The 25076-nt window shown below is 41.2% G+C and overlaps 1 protein-coding gene and 2 long non-coding RNA genes across 7 annotated transcripts in view; all 3 read right to left on the bottom strand.

Moving 5' to 3' along the window:
* The window catches only part of LOC143138117 (poly(ADP-ribose) glycohydrolase-like), a 56488-nt gene extending 43321 nt beyond the window's left edge, over nt 1–13167 (bottom strand). Inside the window, exons 1-8 of one of the 5 annotated variants that reach the window (XM_076298561.1) lie at nt 12718–13167; nt 12501–12631; nt 12278–12353; nt 11563–12168; nt 9997–10198; nt 9024–9140; nt 7872–7946; nt 7304–7375 (exon numbers count right to left, since the gene is read on the bottom strand). In XM_076298561.1, the coding sequence (XP_076154676.1) occupies nt 7304–7375; nt 7872–7946; nt 9024–9140; nt 9997–10198; nt 11563–12168; nt 12278–12353; nt 12501–12631; nt 12718–12839 (1401 nt within the window). In that variant the 5' untranslated portion in view covers nt 12840–13167. Of the gene's footprint in view, nt 1–7303; nt 7376–7871; nt 7947–9023; nt 9141–9996; nt 10199–11562; nt 12169–12277; nt 12354–12500 lie in introns of all 5 variants that reach the window. The other 4 variants (XM_076298562.1, XM_076298563.1, XM_076298564.1 and 1 more) reach the window with 4 other exon arrangements.
* Nucleotides 13168–18572: 5405 nt separating this feature from the next.
* LOC143138583 (uncharacterized) lies at nt 18573–19328 on the bottom strand. The gene is made up of 4 exons (XR_012990257.1): nt 19204–19328; nt 19001–19061; nt 18857–18893; nt 18573–18713 (listed from the first exon to the last, which is right to left on the bottom strand). It is a non-coding gene; the product is annotated as an uncharacterized LOC143138583 (long non-coding RNA).
* A 3473-nt stretch (nt 19329–22801) lies between these two features.
* Nucleotides 22802–23501, bottom strand: LOC143138581 (uncharacterized). Its single transcript, XR_012990256.1, has 3 exons — nt 23358–23501; nt 23183–23243; nt 22802–23026 (listed from the first exon to the last, which is right to left on the bottom strand). It is a non-coding gene; the product is annotated as an uncharacterized LOC143138581 (long non-coding RNA).
* Nucleotides 23502–25076: the final 1575 nt, after the last annotated feature.

The following is a 25076-nucleotide window of genomic DNA, read 5'->3' as shown; positions in this document are numbered from 1 at the left end:
GACACACACACACACACACACACACACACAGGCCAGGGATGCTGGAGAGAGAGAGGATTCAGCTGAGGTTAGCACAGTGGCAAGGAGACACTATATAAAAAGGTCTGACGTGTGACACTGACGGTTGCGCTGACTGACTGACGCCAAGCCAGATGACGGGAAACGGGTCTATACATCACATCATAGGTGACAAAGTAATCAGGCATGGATGTAGTGGGTGGAAAGAGAGAGAGGGCTGACTAAGAGCCCTCTACACACACATACACACACACACAATCCAGATTTACAACCGTGCATCTTCATCTCATTCATGCCACACTCCCCTTCATCACAAAGGGTTCCCTCAAGTCAGCAACTCCAAGCAGGCTAACCCCACTGTCCACACCAACATAGACCCAAACTCACATCCAGACTGGTGTATCTAATAGGGGAGTATTGAGTATTGTTTTGGGGGGGGGGGGGGGGGGCATGCTAAGTATAACGAATGGCTCAATGACTTGGCACATGCATTATGTGTATGTGGATATTGGCAAGCTTAACATCTTACTCTGTTCATCTTGACAGAGACAGGTGTATGTGTACATGTATGTGTATATGAGTGTATGTATGCATGTGTGTGTGTGTGAGAAAGAGACAGAGAGAGAGAGAGAGAGAAAGAGAGAGACAGAGAGAGAGAGAGGCAGACAGAGAGACAGAGAGTGTGTGTGTGAAACACAGACATCTGAGGCTGTTTGTCATGAGGCAGGGTGCCGTTCATTAGAGATGCCACTCCAGGATAAATCCATATTCAATGCCAGTGCCAATGGCCATCCTTTGTCCATCCTGTTAGTCAACAATTCTTGCAATCTGTCAATCCAAGCCAACAACTCCTTAACCTCACCGTCAATCACCAAAGGTGTAAATGAAACAAACCAAAATGAACTATTTATTCTGCCCAAAGAGTGGCCGTGTCTGATGTCAACAGTTCCTGCCTGTCCTTCCAAAGACTCCGAGATGAAAAGTGTAGACAAGCCACGCAAATCCAGGGCAAGTGGCCTACGTTTTGGGTGCTAAACAAAAGGCAAAAGTCCCAGCAACACAAAATAAAGTCCTCACACCAGACATAGCTCCCCAAATCTTTAATGACACATCGTTTCGGGTCAAGCCACGTCATTAGAGATTTGCTTGGGAGATACATCTGGTGTGCGGACTTGTTATTGCACTACTTTGCGATGACCTGACAATCTCTGGAGATGCATTTAAACCATGATCAGACAAGGTGTCTTACATGTTAGGACCCTGGAGATGTTATCACACTGTGGAGTCAAAATTCGAAGTGTAAATAATATGCTTTAGATGCGTTAACATATCAACTGTAATTTGCATAGAACACATCTTCAGGCTGCCAGTTAAGTGTACTGTTGAATTAACTTCTAAAGCACCACAGTATATAGAAGTAGAGGAGTCTATGTCTACCTTGTGAAAGATGCTTTATTTGTGTGTCAGCAACTGCTAATATTTCTCAGAGTAAAAAAACAACTTTTACTTTTATCCAGTATGCAGCTTGGACTTCCCTCACTTGATCTAGGCATTGAGGCAGCTTTGTGGACGGGATTTAGGACAAGACTGAGGGGCTATCAGCCTGATAATGGGAGGGAAAACGTGTTTTGAGTCTCTGTGTTGGAGCGCCCAGCCATTATCACCTGTAAGCTTGAATTATAGCCTTCGCTCGGCCTGACTAGATAATCCGTTTGCAGCTATTGTGTGCCAGCTCAGGGCCACCTCGAGTGCAGCAAACACTTTCAACTGCATCTCTATGTCAGCAATCACATCATCTGTAAACTGACATGTACTGAGTACAACATTTGTACCCAAATCTAATCCAGCAAAACAGTGAAATCCACACTGAGGTGTGTCATTATGTAGATTATAGGTTTATTATAAGCTTATTTGTAAACAGACACAGAGTATAGGGATCCCACTCAAAGTCAGATGTAAAAATTCCATGACTTTTCCCTGACGAAAAACCTTAATTTCCATTACGTACCACAGAATGAATCATACAATATACCGACCAAAGATTTTAGAGTAGCCGCATAGCGTTCAACAATCTTTGACTTTTTTTAGAATGAGAGATGAATAAATGAGCTTTGAATAAACAAACACAAATGATACAATTCCCTGACTTTCCATGTCTGGAATAGACTTCATCAAATTTTCATGATATTCCAGAAATTCCATGACCCGAGAGTGTGACACCTTCTGAACACTCCAGTTCCTCCTAGCTCAACCATAGAGCCTGACACATCCAGGAGATGAATTAATGCAGGCGTTCAGTGAGGCCCCTCAGGCAGGGATGAAGAGGTGTATTAAGACATGTTTATGTACCTGTGGATATGTACCTGAGTATGTTTGAGTCTGTGTGTTTGTATGCATATTTGTGCTTGTGTGTGTGTGTGTGTGTGTGTGTGTGTGTGTGTGTGTACACAGGTGCACTGTATGGCGTCAGAGCTTCGGCAGTGGCGCTGACATTTATCAGAGAGCTCTGAACCCTGACACATTCATTTTAAAGAACCATTGGGTCCCTTAACTAGACACACACACAAACGCTGTTTTACGGCCCTTACACCAAAGCTGTGTGTGTGCGTTTGTGTGTCTGTGCTTGTGTGCTTGTGTGTGTCTATGTCTGTCTGTTTTTCTCTCTCTCCCTCTCTCTCTCTCTCTCTCTCTCTCTCTCTCTCTCTGTGTGTGTGTGTGTGTGTGTGTGTGTGTGATGCTTCTGTCTGCCTCTTACATCTTTTCAGAAAGAAAAAAAACGTCACCGACGGGCCAATTTTGGAAGGGTATCCAATTAGGTGTGCGGACTTTTATGAGTTGGTGAGCTGTCATGGTAAAATATACACACAATTTCACCCACCAACCCCCTACAGACTATTGGGAGATGGTTATTTATTGTTTGTGAAGGGGCTGGAAAATGCTTCTCCACTTTATGTAATGAGTCACGCTAATAAATTAAGACATTAAGGAAAAGATATACAATAGCATTTAACAAAAGCCCTAATACTTTCCCCAACCACACCGATTGACATTGAAACAGCCCCAATCAATCACTTTCCCACTCTAAATGTTTTGAAGATGAATGCATTAACTATTAAGAAAAGGAAACCACTTAATTAAAATAAGAATCACTGAGAAGATGAAAAAAGGGATAAATTGGTATCATACATAATTCTTGTCATTCATTCATCATTAATCTTAGCATAATTGTATTTGAAATACTTAAGTCAAATAAAAATAGATATTTGAAGGCACAGTAAGTGATGGTGACATGTCAGGGTAGTTTTGCTGATTCACTGCCATCAGAACCCCAACTAAATGAAGTTAAATACTAAATAGGATATAAAATAGAGACTGTGAATAGAAGCCAAGAGCGTGTGGGGGAGTGGTGCTGTTAGGAGAGCTGATTCAGTGCTGTCGTAGTCACTTTGGCTGCAACGTGCAGGAGAGATGCTTCACTGCTTTGAAAGAGCCCCAGGTCACAGAGGAAGTTCCTTTGCAGACAGACTAAGAAGATAATGGCTCTTCAGTCAGTGTGTGTGTGTGTGTGTGTGTGTGTGTGTGTGTGTGTGTGTGTGTCTTTGAAGGCCTAAATGTAGGACTGGTGAATTGTGTGCAGCACCCTCCACATTTATTGGCAACCCAGGTAAAGTTGAGTAAAAGGAGCTATTAGCAATTTATCTATTAATCTCACTATGAAAACAAAGAGGAAAAATTCAACCTTATGGTGAGGCATCTATTCTGAGAAAAAACAATGAATCATGAAGAAATATTTTTTAACAAAAAACATGTGCCACAATTATTGGTACCACTGTATTTAATGCATTGTTAAGCCTCTTTGCCAATAAAACAGGTATTAGACTTCTCCTATGACATGCCATAAAGTTGGAAAATAGAAAGCAAGGGATTTGAGATCATTCATCTTTACAGAATCTCTCCAGATAGTCCATATAACTAGGTCCTCTCTTTGCATTATCCTCTTTAGCTCAACACACGGGTGTTCGAAGGAGCTCAGATCAGGGGACTGAGATACAGTAACCATGGCAGGAGCTTAATTTGTGTTCAGTAAGCCATTTTTGTGTTAATCTAGACATGTTTTTACAGTGCCTGATGATTGGAATTGCTTAATTACTGTAAATAGGTCATTTTCAGGCAAGTACCTATTTTTCAGCCATTCCCTTTAACAGAGGTCAATTTATTTCCCCATATAATTTTGAATTGTGAATTATGATGATAAAGCATTACAAGGGCATCCGACCTCTGTTTCACTTTGTTTTTATACCTTAATAAAACAGGAAGTCATGGAATACCGCTTGAAAGTTCAGTCATATATACTTTTATTAACTTAAATAAGTTGAATATAAATGGAAAAAAAGATTCAGTTACATTTTGTTTATAATATGTATTAAGGGTACCAAGAATTGTAGGCCATGTGCTTTTGTTAATAACATTTATGTCTTTATGATGGTTTTGTCTAAGATTAATCAGCATAAACATTTTTGCTTGTTTCATTCCTTTTTATAAAATTTTACCAGTAAATGTGGGGGGCACTGTGTATGTGTGTTTGTATAAGGTGCGTGTGTGAGAGGTTTGTGAGGAGGCTGCATGATCTGAATGTGTGTGTGTGTGTGTGTGTGTGTGTGTGTGTGTGTGTGTGCATGTGTGTGTGTGTGTGTCTGGGTGTGTGTGCACGTGTTTAAGTGAGTGCTGGCCATGTTCCTCTGACTACTGATAGCTCCTGACGTGCTTGTCTCTATTGGAGCCTGTGCAATTACAATAAGTGACCAGCCTTCCGCACTCTCCCCATCCGACAGGCATTTACAAGACATCTCTGGAACAGAATACCTCTTCCTTACACTCATAAAAATAAAATGGTTTTCATGCCCATTCATAGTGGGAAAACTTACTGGTTCTTATAAAAACCCTCCAGTGAACGGTTCCATGTGGATTTGATCCCTTTTGTAAGCTTTTCCTGCACGGGCACCTAGGTTTAGTAAAGCTAACGTAAATACAGGGAAAATGACTGATTAATAATGTGGTCCTTGTGGTCAAATCACCATGATGAAAGCACTCAGTGTGTGCGTGTGTGTGTGTGTGTGTGTGTGTGTGTGTGTGTGTGTGTTCTGATGATTAGCCTGATATAAAACACTCCAGAAATCGTGACTGTCCTTACGTAACATTCTGTAAAGCCAAATACAGGGGGAAAGTAGCCTGAAGAGAGTAAAGAGCACGTACTGAGGTCAGGAAATAAAAAAAGAGAAGGAAGAAAAAACAAAGAGACAGAGAGACGAGCAGAAATAAAGACAGACAGACAGACAGACAGACAGACAGACAGAAAACAATAATGCTGAAACACATTTAAGGAGACTGAGGAGTACATGGGGAAAAAAGAGACCAGGAGGAAGAGGAGCCGAGAGGAGGGGTAGAGAGGATGAGGACGGCAGCCCTGTGACAGCATAGAGAAAGACTGCCTGATTAGGGACTCTGCACTCTAGCTAATGGCCGACATTAGTCCCCATATAGATTGGCCGACTCGCGGTAATTCAATTAGAGTAAGCATAAATATTCCACCGGCAGATACTGACCCAGCAAAAGAGGAGGAATAGTTTGCAAAATAAGAAATTATGTTGTCAGTTTAAAAGGGTGGTCAAACTGAAAAATGAAATGAAAGAAATGTTGGGATATTTCTGTAGAGTGTCTACATTACAGCAGCAGTTAGAGTGGTGGTGGGGTAGGGTCAAGCCTAGCCAAAGCTTTTCTTCTTATAGCAAATGGAGATGCCAAAGCCAGTGAATCAATTTTACACAATCTACACAAATCAATTTCACCACCTCATGTATGATATATCGGAACAGTTACTATGAAAAGCATCAAGTGCAGATTCCAATTTTCAATCTGACTCTTTGACAATCTGCTTTCTGATGCCTTGCTCCGTGCTGAGAGTGAGAGCAAGGGCCTTGTGTTGTCAGAAGCGTTAATGGAACAGACCCAGTGACCATGGAAACAGCGCCTTTCTGACAGGCCGCTAAACGTGACCTTTGAATGGCAGATTGCTTTGTTTTTACACCACCTTCACTGAACAGAGAACCCACCTAAAATATATATATATAAAAAATACTGGCCTGGCATTTATATGTTAATATTGACTGGAATTAACTAGAATTCCATCAGAAAAAGGTTTGCACAATTCCCTGTGACGTGTATGTGACTGGCTTTGACAACAGCGAATTTATGCCTGATTTCTATTACAAGGAGTTAGGGGTCCACAGGTCTTCAATGATGAGGCCAACCGAGAGGGAAAGACCCTTTCTGTGCCCTTTTCATCTGCACCCCTTCAATATAGAGATGTTGTTCCAAATATTCGTCCAACAATTAACCCTCTTGTTTCAAATTATGAACAACGGGCACAGTAATCGATTGGTAAGCCCTACAAAAACGTAATTGAGTTCTGACTACATACCGATGACTGAGATCAGCACATGCAGGAGAACAAAGCATAGAGAGCAGTTGATAAACCTGTCACAAAAGTAATGACAGTGTATGAGCATACCCCTATAAGAATTTATTTCAGCTATAACAGCCCAAATCAAATCATCAAAAGTTACAAATCATCTCACTTTACATTTACAGACTGTTCTGTATTTCTTATCATGAGAAAATATTATAACCTCCATTTCCTCTCCATCTCTTCTGTTGGGTGAATACAGCCCTGTCTGCTATGTCATGATTGCTACTTTATGGAGTAGTGCTCCAACGGCACATTGCCAACTCTATGTCAGTCACTTTCGGTGTGACCGACAAGGTCAAATCTCAGCTTGGTAATGGTGTGATTGCTTGGGTGATGGGCCAATGTTGTGGCTTGTAGCGACCTCTTGAGGATAGAGGTGGTAATGCAAACTGAACTGAGGTGAGTTTCTGCCACCCAAGCCCTGCCAGTATAGTCTGGCACTCTAGATTAAGCAGGAATCCTAAAACAAGGCCTCCCATGAAGCAGTGAGCAGAGAGTTGCATCGAGAGACAAGCACACCCTTTTACAACTAGACTAAATTCAAATACCAAATCATTTTTGTGGCTTCTTTTAATTTCATAGGTTGCGTGTATTCCTACAGAGCAACCATATTTCAACTACAAAAAGGCTCACACTCTATCTAACTAAATAATTCATGCAGATACACAATTTACATACCAAATCAACACAGAAGAACCATGACAGCATTCAACAGAATACATCATTGACAGTGACCAGTTACAGCAGTTTAGTATTTACCTTCACAAACGAGTGGAGAGCAGTGAAGTCCCATTTCTTGGCATGAGCAGCATTGTACTTCAGTATCGCATCCTAGAGGAAAAAGGGTGTGCACACATTAAGTGACAAGAAACTGGTGGCAAAATACAAAACTTCTCATATAAAAATGGTACTTCCACCGTGATAAAAATCTGTGCTCTCCGGTGATCCCTTCCTTTTTACTATAAAACTTCTCATGTCCCTGTATAGCATCAGCACTTGTTATGATCATTTACGTTTCAAATGAGGATATGGCAGGTCATAAATGGAGTGGATTATAAGATGCTTTGTCGCCATCTCTTGGACCGCACACTTGTAATAATATGACACTTTGCACCAATACCATACAACAGTCTACCAACTAGTCATTTTGTGTATTGTATGTATAACTTCGCATTTCAGTCTTACAGACTATTTCAATCTATTTGAGTTTACGGCTTCAACTCCTTATTAAAACTTTGCTGATAGTTCAGCCTGCAGTAGTGACTGAGTTGCCATTACAGAAAATTGCTTTGGATAAAAGCGTCTAATGAATAAATGTAAAAATCACCTTCACATCACGAGAGCTGCGGAACGACTGACTGAGAGTTTTCTCAATCAGGGCCCATCTGCTTTGAACTCCATCCTATAAAACAAGCACAGCCATCAGCTTAATCAGACATCCATGATGTTGATTTTCACACAACAAAAAGTGCTTTCAATGAGCAACTGACTTGACTTGACGACATTAATGTCCTTTGTACTGTCTCAGCTGTCACAGACACTCTGATTTCCATTGATAGTAGAGCCCGACCGATAAAGGATTTTGAAGGCCGATACCAATACAAATATTTGTTGATTTAAAAATCCGATATTCCGATATATCGGCCGATATATATATATATATTTTCAGAAACGCGCAACAAAACATTAACAGATTTCCCTAACATTAGTTATTTGTAGTTATTTATGAGTATTGACTAAAATAATATGATAATGCATTTCAAAAACAAACTTGTTTATTTTTAAATAATATTGTCACAGTGGAACAGTTGCTGCCTGCCTTCTAAAACCTACTATTTAGTGATCTAAATCCATTATGTAACGCGTTAATGCTGCGGCTGAACGACAGTCTGAAACGCACACTTGGCGTCATTGGATTTCACACACGTGTAAAAGAAAAGCTAACTTTAATGCACAAGCTACGTTTTGCACAAGCTTGATACTTTTTCTCTATGTCTAAATGTTCACTCCTCGCACGTGGTGCAAACAAAAGTATGTTGTTTATGTGGATTGACAGTTTCTGAGCTGGAAGCATGAGCCAATCCACATGGACGACATAATTTGTAACGTAGTTAGCCTATCAACAGCCACTGAAATGAATGGGCCGGTACTTTCTCACTCTCTCCAGGTCTGACATACCTTCATGGTCCAAACATATAGTTAGTGAATTGAATAGAATATGCACTGCATGATTGGGCGGTGGTAGTGTAGTGGTTAAGGAGCTGGGCTAGCGTGCAGTAGCCTGAAAGTTGTCGGTTCCTTGTAATATAGCTGACATGTAAGTCACTTTGGTCAAGAAGTGTCTGCTAAATGTAATGTAATGTAATGTAAAATGTAAATGTAATGTAATGTAATGTAATGTAATGCATGAGGACAAATTGACATCAAAAGTACATAAGCTATGACGTTCAGACTGCTATGCATTGTGGGTGCACATTACCTCAACTGGAAAGAGGTTCTTCTCTGAGCATGGCATCTTGACATTAACGTCATCCCAGGCATCTTTGAACCTGGTGGGATATGGCACGGGCACCTCACCAAGCCTAAGGAGATCTGTCTGAGGGAAACAAAACATACTAATGTAAAATCAGGCCCATGGTACAAAAACTTTAAGAAGGGAACAGTGTAGAAAGCACCTGATTCTACTTCTTGCCTGAAGAATAGCATTCTGTAACACTTGGCAAAAATTCTAAAAGGTTGTGGTTTAAATTTTTCCAGGGGAGATGTTCAGATAAGATAATCCTCAGAGGCATTTTTACATTGACGAAATCATACAATATTTGGGCATTATAATTGGGCATGTCGATAACTCGACAGCTCCATGGCACATTCATGACTGTAATATGAGAGAGCGAATGACATGTCACTTGAGTACTCAAAAACAAAAATACCAATTACAACAGCAGTGTGTGCAACATGTATGCTGGGAACAGAGGCACATACAAATAAGCCAATAATTATTCATACATGAACGTCATTATTCACAGAAGATATGCAACTCTGGTCTGTCAAAAACATGCTCAGATGCTCAGATGGGGGCGATGATCAGAAGGATTGGTTTGGGTCACGGTCTGTATGTGCTTCACAGTCTGTCTTTGTTTAGATTCACCAGTATTTTTAGTGGTCTTTCAAAGTCTGAGATTTTCACATGAAGGATATAAACGGTTCACGGTAGCTTTGTGGCCATGCACTGAACTCTCCTTAATCAACAGAGCCAGGGTCAAACGGTTTTCCATTCTATGTCATCTTTAATATGATGTCTTATTTGATTAAGATTTCTGCACAATTTATGTCTTGTGCTTAAGCCATTTGCATATAGAAAATTTGAATAAAAATGTGCTATTAATCAAAATTAGGCATAGGTCTGAATACTTAACAATATATCCTGTAGGACCTGCGGTGTTCATCCTTACCCTTATGGCAACCGTGTGCGTGTCGGAGGCCCTCAGGGGAGGTAGTAGGGGGCTGCAGGCAGGGGTCCTCCTCAACTCAGAGATGGGGGTCCCCAGCCAAGTGACCCTAACATCACCACCATCCTCATCTTCCTCCGAGGGTCCCTCGCTGCCACTGTCACTGACTCCATCCCCCTGAACATTCCGCCGCAGGCACTGAGCACTGCTCAAGGAGAGGGAAGAGGAAGAGAGAAGTGAATGTGTTAACCACCACCACTGTCATTCCTAACACAAAGCACTACGAATGCAGATACAAACTACACCGATAAATGTGCAGTCAGTTTTGTGTTTCATTCATATATATATATATATATATATATATATAAAGACAATCAAAAATGATTGACAAAAGAGTGAAATGACTGACTGTAAAATCATTACAAATATACTGAGAGAGCAGTAAGCCTATACATTCATGACGATAACATCGACGGAAGATGATGCACATTCACTTTTATGAATTACTCACAGTAAATGTGGGGTGAACCTCCCGATGGAGTGAAACCAATCGCTTCTACGATGTGACCTCTCTGTGCCATTATGCCAAAGCCGGGATGAGCACACAGACAGCCCCATTACAGACAATCCAAACAGTAACCTCATACTCTGTTACAAACACATACAAACCAATGGCACAGCACACTAATAGAGGTCAATTCCACCACTGATAGAGGTCAATGCCACTAAGAATACACAGCTATCATAAAAACTGCTCAGGTATTTATTGCATCACTAGTGGGGTATAGCCAACAACAACACAAGCTTTAGCTTAAAGTAGTCACCTATTTAAGGTATAACACAGCAAAGACTTAGACTATCATCACAGACCTTCAGAAATCCGAAACATACAGATTTGACAACTGCAACAGCAAAGAGTGAAACCTTTGGCCTTCCACCTGCAGAACTGGTATCCATTTAACACAGGCTTTTGGTAATACCTGCTACAAAAACCATTACAGTCAATAGCATGCCTCACCTGAACACTAAAGCATGAAGACTTTCACTTTCATTTCATACAAGACCTAAATATGAAACTCGCTATACCAGCTTTCCGGTCTACTAGCTACAAGCAAGCAACCGTAACCTGAGTAGCATAGGAATATCTAACCTAGCCTGCTGGTAGATAATTCAAACGCAGCCGCTTGTCAAAACTCTCAAAACAACATGCGACCCAGCGCGTGCTCCTACACGTCACGTCAACACTTGGTGATTGCTATTCTCGGTACTACCACCTGGAGTCACTATTAGCGCATTTTGCGCGGCAAACAGCTTCAAAGGGATTTGGGTACAAGTACAGAATGGTCACCTTACTAAAATACTAATAATTATAATAATTTAAACAAAGAAACAATCAAACTAACAAAAAACCCAGCAAAACCACTCACACCTAAAAAAATAATCTTAAAAAGAACTCAGATTCTCAAAACAAATTCACAAAACAAACCATGCTGGAACAGCATATTATGTGGAGAGTTGGTCATCATAGGACAATTTTCCATTTAGCCCTAGAATATCAGAATGACTTACCTAGTAGAAGGGGTCACAGATAATGGTTTGCAGAAGTAGTCTGTGATTTTGGGCCCTGATTTATGACTGCCTTTCTGCCCAGCAGAGCTCAGCTCCGGCTTGTCTGACTCTGTGCTGCTCTGGGTCTCCATCATGGCATCCACCCCTGCCTGGTACAGCTCCTCCAGGGTGAGGTCAGGCTGAGATCTAGTCAGGATCTCAGCCTGGGCCTTGGCCTCCACTGGCTGGGCTGATCTGACAGCAGCCTCGCCGGTGTTCTGGGAGATTGCCTGAGTCTGGTTGGACTCCTCTCTCTCCTCATGGGTGGTTGACTGGAGGAGGGGCACGTCAGGACTCTCTGGGCCCATCATGTCAGTGTCCACCTGGGCTTCGGGATCTGTGGCGCTAGACTGGGTCTGGGGCTCTGAGGACAAGTTGGGCCTCTTCTTCACCAACCATCCTTCCAGGGAGTTCCTGTGCCGCTGTTGCTGGAAACTCTTCCCTCTTCGAGCCACCTGGCTCCGGGGTTGTCCCTGGGACGCCTCTGGCAACGAAGGCTTCCTCACACCCAGTTTACCAGGTGGACTAGACCTCACTGGCTTCTCTGTCTCTGCATGTATCTTGGAGCTGTAAGAAACATAGGCTAGCGTCAGTCAAAGCACACTTCCTCCCAGTAAGGCAATGCAAATAATTTACATCAGAGACTTTAAACAGATTGATTCCAAAAATTGCTCACCTGTCCTCATTGTTCCTATCTCTGTCCATAATAGCAACACTTGTAAAGGCACCTTCTTTCCTGGTTGCTGAAATAGCTAGAGAAAACAGCTGCATTTAATTGTTTTAGTTCAACTTGATGGCTGTGTATGTGAAATGGGGTAGGAAAGTAGAGATCAAAAGAATTACTGGTGCAATTAGAGTAATTTTAAAGAAATTATTATAAAGAAGCCGTGTGCCCTTGCCTTTGTCTTGGGCGCCCTCTCTCACGGCGGTGGGGGATTTGTTCTGGAGTGCTGGTTTGACACTTTCAGGAGAAGAGGTGTCAAGCCTCAGTTTTTTTCTAACCGGCTCGATATCAGACAGCGTAGTCATGCTTTACACAACATTAAAGCATCAGAACAAAATGTCTGATATTGACAACTGTTAAAAGTTATTAAGTTCTTAGCAAATAATACTCACAAAGTGAGATTCGTAAGGAGTAGTGTTGAAGCGGTGAAGTATTGATGATGAGCCGGGTAGTGCTGAAAATAAAGTTTTCTCAATAGTCGGGCGAGTAATCCTGGCATAAAACCGGCAGCCATATGATAACGGTAACGGGGAAAGTTACTGATTTTCGACAGTACGATTAAGAAATAGAACTAAAGCAAATGAACAAAACGTTTATTGTTGTTTTCAGAACTGCACACAGGCTAACTGACATGCTAGATAGCTAATGTTTGAAATCAGCATCCTCTGACATTTTGTCGGTACACCTTGGGAACTTTCAGTTGTCTTTTCAAAGGCTAAATCTGTTAGTACAGCTACTCAAATGCGTATTCATATAAATAATTTACTAAGTACACTCCATGCTCTATTTTGCTAAAAACATGCAGCAATTACATTAGCTGAATGCTCAAAGCTTTGTGTTGCTTCATGACCCCCTACGATAATTTACACTTCCGGGTGATTTTGATTTGTCTTTATCAAAATAAAGGTCTTAAATGTTTGCCCCTAAAACCTATACAGTCTATGCTTATTATTTTCGTTTGCTTATTTGTTTCAACTAGACTATATATGAAACAGCTCAAAATTGGTAACAACAAATGACAAACAGGTTACCACAAAATAGCAATAGGCTACTTTTGAGTGTTTTGAGATCAAATCGACCAAATGTGCATGGCAGTGAAATCAGTTCCTGCCATTCTTGGCAAATATGTACAAATTCATGTACATATGGGGTCATGTCTGTTTTCCTTTTAAAAATAATGTCTATTGTTTTTGTGGGTTTTTTTTTTCTTTTCATTTTTACGTCCCATTTCAAATGATGTCATTGAGGGTTGAACAAATTACAACCATACCTATAATCATGAATATAAATCTGTGCAATGTTATTGGAAAGTAACTTCATATTGTGGTCATAGTTGTATTTGCATGATCTGCTTTCTGGGTTTCTTTCTAGCAAGCTGAAAGAAAGATCTAGCTGATCTGCTTTCTTTCTAGCTATTATACCATGATATATTATTATATTGTTATAGTATATATTATTACATTTTTACATTATGCAACCCCAAATCAGAAAAGGTTGGGATGTTGTAAATGCAAATAAAAACAGAATGTTATAATCTGCAAATACTAAAGCTGCAAAAAGGACATAGACAACAACATACAGTATAATATATTTAAAATTACATAAATGACTATTTCATGGAAGATATAAGTTGATTTTGAATTTGACCAGCATCTACAGTACATTATATCATTAAAATATTCAGAGAATCTATATAAATTGCAAACAAGGGACAAAGCTGAAAGACAATATTGGATGGTTGTGGTCTTTTGAACCTCAGATGGCACTGCATTAAAAACCAGACCTGTTTCTGTTGAAATTCATTGTATGGGTTTAGGTAAACCTCTGATATGTTTATGAGCACAGTTTGATACTCAATTCACAAATGCTAGTGTAAACTTTGCCATGCAAAATAATAAATCATATTTAGAGGCAGGGGCTAAAGTGGAGGGGAATGGGGATGAACACAGTTCCGCCACCTCACCTAAATTAATAATAAATATATTCTTTCATACCAAGGATATAGCATGATGATATTGTTAAAATAAATGTTGAGTTCATTTTTCGCGTGTACAGAGGTGACCAAGAAGCTAGCAATTCTTATCCAAAAAGTATTGCTACACCACGATAATCAATATGTGTTCCAACGGTGACTCATTTTTTCCTGTTGCACCGACACTGGATTTTAGGGTTCCCCAACCTGCCAAATCCCACTTTAACCACTGTTTAAAGGTGATACAGAAATCCCACCGTTTTATGGACCTGACCTGGTTTAAAATAGACAGAGGTAAAGTGGAAAAAGGAGATCAATCAACATTTGCCATTCTTTGTGGTGTAACGTGACTAAAACCGGGCCAGAAAAAAAGGCCTTCAATCACGGCAGCTTACTTTTGTGGACTCCTCTGGGCTAAAGAGGAGAGGGCCTAAGCAACTATCCAACTTGTTATAGTGCACAGTTCAAAACCCAGCATCTATAATGGTGTGGAGGTGCATTAGTCCCTACAGCATGGGCATCTTGCACATCTGGCCTGGCACAATCAATTCTGAATGATGTATACAGGTTTTGAGCAACATTTACTGCCATCCAGGCGATGCCTTTTTTGGGAAAGACCTTGAATATTTCAGGAAAACAATTCCAACATGAATTCTTCACATATTTCCCCATAGAGGAAGAGTCCAGATGCTAAAAATGGCCTGTCTGCAGTCCAGACCTGTCAAATTAGGTGCATCATGGAATGAAAATGATTAAGATAACCCCATACTGACCAACTGAAATATCGGGCAGGAATGGGACAACATTTCATTCTCAAAACACTATCAAATGGTCTCCTCAGTTCCTAAACATTTTTCAGAAAGTAGTGTAGTGACTGTTATTGTATGTATAGAATGAATAACAACAAATATGCATGAAATGACAAGTTTAATGGACATTTGGAGTTGAACAATTTTGAGTTTACGATTTTGAGTTGTAAAAAACATTGAAGGACATGGCCAGTTTTAGGTGGAAAAAAATCAGATGATCCAAAAGATTATTTGGTTGTGTTTGACTTAAACATTTGGGACAGATCTCTGGAGAAGATGTGTTGGCAAGCCCAGATGCAGTCTACTGCTTAGTGAGACCGTCAGAAGCAGCCAACTCAGCGGACGGCTCCTCACTCAGCTCCAGCTCACAGGAGGATGGTGCACAGGCTGGAAAAAACAGAACAAAAACAACACTTGCCATGTATCAAAGAATGTCATCAGAACTAAAATGAATGAATACATGAATGTGTCCAGGCTTTGATCACATGTTTTAGCTGTTTTATTTACCTGGCACATTACTGTTCATCTCTTCAAATGAGGTAACATTGGAGTAATGGCCAACTTTAGCTCCTCTCATTTTTTTCTGATGAAGAAAGAGAAGGATTATTTCAAATTCAATTATTGATTAATGAAGAAATATTCCATCTGCATACTCACATCATACTGAACCGATTTGTCCGTCACTCACTAATCTGTGAGATCACAATTAGTCCACATAATAGACACATTACAATGACGCGTTACACATAAACAGAACTCCACCTTGAAGGAGAACTTGAATTTGGGCATCCTGAAGAAACAGCACCCTGCGGTCTCTTCCTCCTGGGCCATCTCCAGACGGCCGGCTGCACACGCAGGAGCCTTGGTGACCTCAGCCAGAGTCTTCATGGCCTGTACCTGAGAGGAACCTGCGAATAACAGAGTGTTCTATCTATATTGTTCTACTCTTCCTTCAAAACTGGTTACGTTAGGGCAGGTTAAAGATTACTTTATACTGTGGGTTTGAAACGTGAAAATAGTTAGATCTAGTTGAGGTGATGCTTTAGATACCATCATGAACTTACTTGTGCTTGGAACAAGAGAGCCCTCACTGTCAAGGAGACTGTGTGCTCCATTCTTTGATTTCTGAAGAACACATAGCTACATCATGACTAAAAGTTATACCCTGTGCAGTACTGTATATTGTATAGTGCAACACTCCATGACCAAATTAGCTCAATTATAAGCATCATACTTTACCTTCCAATTGAATGTTGGCATCTTCAGCCAGGATGGAGTCATTTTCTTTTTGGTCTTTTCCTTATTATTTCCCTGTAGTCCAGTTACAGCTTGAATTGGTGGGAGGGCTGCAGAAGCTGCTAAGTTGGTTTGGCTACAAGTCTTTATTATCTCTCCTGTCAATTTGTCCACCAGGAAGGACTCAAAAGATGGATCTTGTGATTCCAGTGCAGAACACAGGACATCTTCAGACCCAAACTCTCTAGTAAGATCCTTGTAAACATTTCGGTACATCAGGTGAAAATTCACTTGCTGCGGATGTCTTTCATCGCTTGTGATACCAAAACATGTTTCAAGCTCACACAGAATCCTTTGAATCAATTCTCTGGAGATATCCAGAACTTTATCCGGAACTCCGTCCTGACGGGTGCCGATGGACGGGCATAAGCTATCAACTTTCTTCAGAAGTCGAATGACCAACATGGAGACTAGGGAGGCATAGTCATTCTTGTTAGACTCTGAAAGACGGAGGTGTGAAAAGATGACTGCTTCACACTCACTATTTTGTGGCAAATCAAAAATATGAGGGAGCACAACTTTTGAGTTAGTGGTGGATGACGTCATTTCAGTGTCTTGCGGCTGTTTGTCTAAGAGTTTCTGATCCTCCCTGACTAGTTTCTTGAAGTCGTCACTGTTGGCAGATGCAGCGTTTCCCTCAAACTCTGTGGAGAGAGTCACCATGACCTCTTTGACCATCACTTCTGTGAACATGTTGAGGATACAGGATGATGTTGAGGTCTCTAGGTTCTGCTGGGAACGTTCTTGGTCCTCAGAAGATGCTGAGGGGAACAAACATGATGACACTAGTCGCTTCACAGCCTCTTCTACATAACCGTAAATAAATCCAGATGGAGCTTCATTCTGTCTCTCAGCTCTGGCTGGTAACTTGCAGAGAATGGAGTCTGAAAGGCTCTTCCCCACTGGCAAAGAAATAGTCTGGAGGCCATGAGAACATTTTATGATCTTTTGGACTTGATCCGCAATATCATGGGAGAATGCCCTCATTTTTGATTCAGAGATCAATTTCTCCAGTCTGATGGGGACGGGAACAAGTCTTTCACATTCTAAGACGGTGTCCACCACTTGGGCGATGGCATCGTTGGCACATGCAGGAGACAATGAAGAGCCTTCCATGTTGACCATGACTTCAGGGGGAACAGGAGTGCCATGAAGTTTGGTTGGGTCTTCAATTTCTGCGTCAGCTGATCTTAAGAAGTGAGGCGACGGCAGTTGAGGGCTTTGGGACCTGTCCTTTTTTGTTTCCGTGCCAATCATTCTGACTTCACTCAACAAAGCACTGAGGATCTTCTGAATCAGTGCGGTTTGCTCTAAATCTTCTGCACTCTTAAGATCAGAAAGTTCACACTGCATGGACAAAATCACTTGGCTAATGACATGTCTGGCAGAAGCCATTGTTGTCTCCTCTTTACTGTTAGAGTAAACAGATCTGGAAAACAATTTCCTCACAGCATTCTGAATGGCACTGAACATTGTTTGTGATGTTGCGTAGATCCTTCTCATAGAGAAACCTCCCATGACTCGTGTTGTCTCCACAAGATCTTTCATCCCCGCAACGACATATCCAACGACGTCATACGCTGCTGAGTGAACGTTTTGGCCTGAGTCCTCGTTCATGGAGTCGATAACATCACCGACAAGATCATCAGCAACAGACTGTGAGTGAGTGCCAGGTGGATAGAAGGCAGGAAGCTCACAGAGGTCTGTCTGGCTCTCTGCTTTGGTGTTTGACTCATAGTCATCTTTGGCAAATACCTCAGCTGGAGATTCAGGGCAGGAATCACTGTCAAGAGTGTTGAGCAAAACCTCACTCACTTGCTCGGTTGCCCTTTTTCTAAATTCAGTACCGGTCAACTGATCCAGCAGAGGAATGGACAACTCTCTAGCCTTCTTGGCATCCGACGTGCTTACCCTGTTCCAAGGCATAAACACATGTAGATATCTAGCAAAAACATTTACTGCAAAGGTAAACTACACACAAATTAAAAAATAAGAGCTAATTTCACACAAGGATTATATTTGCGCATGATTTACAATCAGGATGCTCTACTTTAGGGATGCACTAGATGATCGATGTCATAAATATTAAATGCTTGTGTTTTATAAAAAATAAAAAAAAGGTTAGTCATTCCAGTGATTACTGCCCGTACTGAGGGGTGAGTTGCCCTGACCTTGCTGTTCCACATGGAATCACGTATGTGACAGGAACACCCAGAACTTTTCTAAGGGCTGGGATCAGGTAATAATGAGTCGTCCGGACCACTTTCGCAACTATGCAGGCACAAAGCTGGCTAACGTCTTCTTTGGTCCCCTGAGTAAACAAAAAAAGGCCATAAGCTATTTCATTAGCGTGTTAAAGGATAAAGCATACTACAGAGTTTGTTTTGTTCTCTACACATCATGCCATTGATGACTAATATATGCATGACATTGTGAGGATGAATGTAGTCTCACAGGCACATGTAGAGCCTCACGGACAATTCTCCAATGCCTGAAAAAAAAAAGGGGGGAGAGAATTTTAGAACCCAGAACATCACTATCAGACAAGTAAAGAACATTTAGAGGGTTTTTTTCTTCATTATTATTATTCTCTCTTACTCTTCCGTCATGTTTTCCACGAGGTGGCGTACCATGGGGGACAAGTTCACATGATCCTGATCTGAAAAAGCAGTGGCCTCAAGCTATTTTTAACATGTATGGAAGGGCATGTAAAACCTAACTGATTGTGAGACATTTAACACAACTTTCTCTATTCTTTTTGACCATTTCTGTTGACATATTTTAATTTGGCACAGACTAACCTGCATCAATATTTGTGGTCCTCCTTGTAGAGCCACATTCAGCCCTTGGTTCCACAGAATTTGTTTTCTTTGGCTAAAGCACAAAAAAATAGTCATAACCATCAAATCATTCTCAGCAGTAGAAGTCTGAAGACTATGCACCAGCTGTATTGGGATACACCCAGGCGACAGTGGCCATTAGCCTACATCCAGTTATCCCTTTAGCAATGAGGTAAACGTTCACTCATTGCGACAAATAAAACAAGTACTGCGATGCACATCTGGCAGGCCCAATGGTATTGCATGCCGACAAGGTAGTATTCTAAGACATTCCCAATACCAGTTATAAGAAGTTTCTTTTTGCATTTATTCAGACAGGTTCTGGCCAACTACAACTGTTTGTAAAAATGTTTTGTTCAAAATTCAATTAGCCTTCACTTAAAGAAACAGTAATACCTTTAACTGCAGTAGCTAACGGAGATAGACATTTGATCTCAGACTTAGGACAACATTTCAAATCCATAAATAGCTTATATTTTAAAAAACGTAAGCCTGTAATAGCTCTTGTGTCAGACTATTCCTGAGCTTACCTCGTTTCCTTCAGACATTGTGAGGTCGGGAATAGGGAATTAGACCGCAAATAGGAAATTAGACTTATTAAAAGTAAGCCTAGTCCAAGTTATAGACCTAACATTGAGGAATTGCAATGTCGACCTGCTCAAATGAGGTTACGTTTTGTCTGAGAGTATTTCAAACATCACCACGAGAACTAGGGCCTAGGCTATTATGACCTAATGAAACAGCTGTTTTGCGTCACAATGCCCTGACCTGCCTGCAGAGAACAAACGCTAGTGAGAGCGTACGGCTCTGACGCTAGTGATTTCCCCAAATAGACCTCTGAAGTTCGCCTACAAAAAAGATCCAAAACGGCCATCTTTGCCCATATAAGGAGATCCGGTTGTTAATTGAAGCTAACTACCTATGGCAAATTGCATTGCAAGTTAGCTCTGGAGTAGCAAAAATCTAAGTGTGCCGCCTTCACTTACCGGAGATCACAGTATCCACTCGAAGGCAGAGGACAGAAGTGTGTTCAGGAAAACGTCTGCATTTCAGACTTTTTCATCCCCACGAGACTTTAACAGGTGCGATTATTCAAAATCCCCATGTTATTTTCCCATAGGAAAAATCGCCAGATACCGGATGTCAAAGATGGCAGCTTTTTTGTAGGCGAACTTCAGAGGTCTATAACAAAATTGTTTTAAATCGTCCTGGAATTATAAGGTTCTATGTGCGTTCAAAGTAGTTCTGAGATATTGAGCTTCACGTTTTAGAATTCCAGTTATAGCCTACTAATAATTGGAACAAACCTTTCCAAAAATGCAAATACCTCACCTCACCTAAAGGCTGTCACGGAACAGAATATGTGTGTCCATCTCAATTTGGACGGAAATGTCCGATAGAACCGCATAATTCTAGAGTGACGATATGTTACAGCCAGCAGACTTTTAAATATTGCTTTATTTTCTTAGCAAAATTCTCCATAAGCATGATTTATCTTTACGGTATGTGAGCGCCCTCTGCAGACCTTAGGGGGATTGTGAGGTGATGAGCGCCGCTAAAATAGTTGGACAAATGTGTTGATCGGGATCATATGTACAGTTGATGCATACATACGGGAGGTATCAGATTCAATATTAAAGACTATTTTTGTTTTGTTCTCTTTCGTTGTATGGTAAATGGTAAAGATCACCATGTTGTGGTAGCAGCTTGCTAGGCTGGTTTTAGCCTAACAGTAGCTCATATAGCCTAGCAGCTAACTCATGGTAGATAAGTCACAATGAGCTGAACGATTTCTGTCTTCGTTTAGCTACCTGGAACTCTTTTACGAACCTGTGAGACACTGTTGATTTTGTTTTCAGGTAAAGTTTTCTGCCTTCGTGTTTTTGTACTGTGTTCTGTATAATACTCACCATTACCCGTCTGCAGTAGCCGATGCTACCTGGAGCTCTTTTACGAACCTGTGAGACACTGTTGATTCCGGACCGTTATCAGAATAACCGGCTGCAGCCAAAGACAAGTGACGGCTTTGCATGATGTTCATTACACAACGAAAGAGAGAAAACACTACACAATGTAGTTTTCAATGTTTCCTGCATGAACAAGCACACTCCTAAAAGAGAGCGGCTCGGAGGCCCACAAAACCCATAGACAGAGGGCCAATCTTTCTTGGATGAGGCAGGCCAACCGACCAAACACAGTGCAAACAAAAAATAAGAAAAGGGAACGTTTTTAGAGTATCTTTAGAGTTTACAGTTCTTTTCTTCATTAAAGGACAGAAAAAAAGGGCAAACTGATTGTTGCTTCAAGCAGATGACTGCATCAGAGACTGTCCAGACAGGGGAAAACTGAGGCACATACATTAATCAATATAAAGAGATACCTAGATTTTCCAGGTACGGCAGAATGATGGAGAAGGACGCATCAGATTCATGAGGGGCCAAAGGCAGAGAGAAAGAGAGAGAGAGAGAGAGAGAGAGAGGGAATAAAAGACAGAGATTGATATGGTGAAAGGAGTGAGGCAAAGTATGTATGTGATCCAGATGCATCAGTAAACATCTTCGGTGCCACCAGTCATACAGGAAAACGGTCAAATGTGCAGAAGTCGATGGGACTGTTGATGACAGGTTGACCTTCCTCTCCCCGGTGAGGCCAGAATAAGAGCTTTAGTGTCTGAAGTCTGGTGTGTGTGATTGATCATTGATTAATTGATTGGTTTGGATATGGGTGGCTTTCATTGATTGGTCTTGACAAACTATCACGCATGTATTACACATTATTCCCATCTAATATTACATTTACAAGATCTATTCCATATGTTATCTATTCTATTTTCTTTTCTATGCTATGGACACTTCTGTGAGTCCGAAATAAAGATTGGGTAGAATTGAATGGCTATCTTATAGGGACAGCACCATTCCAGCTGTGAAATTAATAAAACATTTAAAGTGATGGTTTAAGGGATTCTCAAACTTTCTTGCACCACTTTATGTACTATGTAGTCATTGTCATTGTATCTAAAGATATAACATCGTGTCAAAATTACACCAATATGCATGGATTGACATGTTTAATGAAACTTGAAAATCCGATGATCCAAAAGATCACCTAGTTGTGTAGGTGACTTAAACATTTTGGTCAGAAAGTCCCATCTCTGGCAAGCCCAGATGCAGTCTACTGCTTAGTGAGACCGTCAGAAGCAGCCAACTCAGCGGACGGCTCCTCACTCAGCTGAGTCTCACAGGAGGATGGTGCACAGGCTGGAAAAAAATGACAAAGAACAAAAACAAAACTTGCCATGTATCAAAGAATGTCATCAGAACTAAAATGAATGAATACATGAATGTGTCCAGGCTTTGATCACATTTTTTAGCTGTTTTATTTACCTGGCACATTACTGTTCATCTCTTCAAATGAGGTAACATTGGAGTAATGGCCAACTTTAGCTCCTCTCATTATTTTCTGATGAAGAAAGAGAAGGATTATTTCAAATTCAATTATTGATTAATGAAGAAATATTCCATCTGCATACTCACATCATACTGAAGCGATTTGTCCGTCACTCACTAATCTGTGAGATCACAATTAGTCCACATAATAGACACATTACAATGACGCGTTACACATAAACAGAACTCCACCTTGAAGGAGAACTTGAATTTGGGCATCCTGAAGAAACAGCACCCTGCGGTCTCTTCCTCCTGGGCCATCTCCAGACGGCCGGCTGCACACGCAGGAGCCTTGGTGACCTCAGCCAGAGTCTTCATGGCCTGAACCTGAGAGGAACCTGCGAATAACAGAGTGTTCTATCTATATTGTTCTACTCTTCCTTCAAAACTGGTTACGTTAGGGCAGGTTAAAGATTACTTTATACTGTGGGTTTGAAACGTGAAAATAGTTAGATCTAGTTGAGGTGATGCTTTAGATATCATCATGAACTTACTTGTGCTTGGAACAAGAGAGTCCTCACTGTCAAGGAGACTGTGTGCTCCATTCTTTGATTTCTGAAGAACACATAGCTACATCATGACTAAAAGTTATACCCTGTGCAGTACTGTATATTGTTTAGTGCAACACTCCATGACCAAATTAGCTCAATTATAAGCATCATACTTTACCTTCCAATTGAATGTTGGCATCTTCAGCCAGGATGGAGTCATTTTCTTTTTGGTCTTTTCCTTATTATTTCCCTGTAGTCCAGTTACAGCTTGAATTGGTGGGAGGGCTGCAGAAGCTGCTAAGTTGGTTTGGCTACAAGTCTTTATTATCTCTCCTGTCAATTTGTCCACCAGGAAGGACTCAAAAGGTGGATCTTGTGATTCCAGGGCAGAACACAGCACATCTTCAGAGCCAAACTCTCTAGTAAGATCCTTGTAAACATTTCGGTACATCAGATGAAAATTCACTTGCTGCGGATGTCTTTCATCGCTTGTGATACCAAAACATGTTTCAAGCTCACACAGAATCTTCTGGATCAATTCTCTGGAGATATCCAGAACTTTATCGGGAACTCCGTCCTGACGGGTGCCGATGGACGGGCATAAGCTATCAACTTTCTTCAGAAGTCGAATGACCAACATGGAGACTAAGGAGGCATAGTCATTCTTGTTAGACTCTGAAAGAGGGAGGTGTGGGGAATAGATGACTGCTTCACACTCACTATTTTGTGGCAAATCAAAAATATGAGGGAGCGCAACTTTTTAGTTAGTGGTGGATGACGTCATTTCAGTGTCTTGCGGCTGTTTGTCTAAGAGTTTCTGAACCTCCCTGACTAGTTTCTTGAAGTCGTCACTGTTGGCAGATGCAGTGTTTCCCTCAAACTCTGTGGAGAGAGTCACCATGACCTCTTTGACCATCACTTCTGTGAACATGTTGAGGATACAGGATGATGTTGAGGTCTCTAGGTTCTGCTGGGAACGTTCTTGGTCCTCAGAAGATGCTGAGGGGAACAAACATGATGACACTAGTCGCTTCACGGCCTCTTCTACATAACCGTAAATAAATCCAGATGGAGCTTCATTCTGTCTCTCAGCTCTGGCTGGTAACTTGCAGAGAATGGAGTCTGAAAGGCTCTTCCCCACTGGCACAGAAATAGTCTGGAGGCCATGACAACTTTTTATGATCTTTTGGACTTGATCCGCAATATCATGGGAGAATGCCCTCATTTTTGATTCAGAGATCAATTTCTCCAGTCTGATGGGGACGGGAACAAGTCTTTCACATTCTAAGACGGTGTCCACCACTTGGGCGATGGCATCGTTGGCACATGCAGGAGACAATGAAGAGCCTTCCATGTTGACCATGACTCCAGGGGGAACAGGAGTGCCATGAAGTTTGGTTGGGTCTTCAATTTCTGCGTCAGCTGATCTTAAGAAGTGAGGCGACGGCAGTTGAGGGCTTTGGGACCTGTCCTTTTTTGTTTCCATGCCAATCATTCTGACTTCACTCAACAAAGCACTGAGGATCTTCTGAATCAGTGCGGTTTGCTCTAAATCTTCTGCACTCTTAAGATCAGAAAGTTCACACTGCATGGACAAAATCACTTGGCTAATGACATGTCTGGCAGAAGCCATTGTTGTCTCCTCTTTACTGTTAGAGTAAACGGATCTGGAAAACAATTTCCTCACAGCATTCTGAATGGCACTGAACATTGTTTGTGATGTTGCGTAGATCCTTCTCATAGAGAAACCTCCCATGACTCGTGTTGTCTCCACAAGATCTTTCATCCCCGCAACGACATATCCAACGAGCAAAACCGCACTCACTTGCTCGGTTGCCCTTTTTCTAAATTCAGTACCGGTCAGCTGATCCAGCAGAGGAATGGACAACTCTCTAGC

Source organism: Alosa pseudoharengus, unplaced genomic scaffold (genome assembly GCF_046254945.1).
Source record: "Alosa pseudoharengus isolate Yale_2024_CS ecotype anadromous, Long Island Sound unplaced genomic scaffold, YU_APseudo_1.1 YU_APseudo_1.1_scf_21, whole genome shotgun sequence".
Classification (NCBI taxonomy): Eukaryota; Metazoa; Chordata; class Actinopteri; order Clupeiformes; family Clupeidae; genus Alosa; species Alosa pseudoharengus.
The sequence above is the reverse complement of the archived record's forward strand: the minus strand, read 5'-3'. Positions and strand labels throughout refer to the sequence as shown.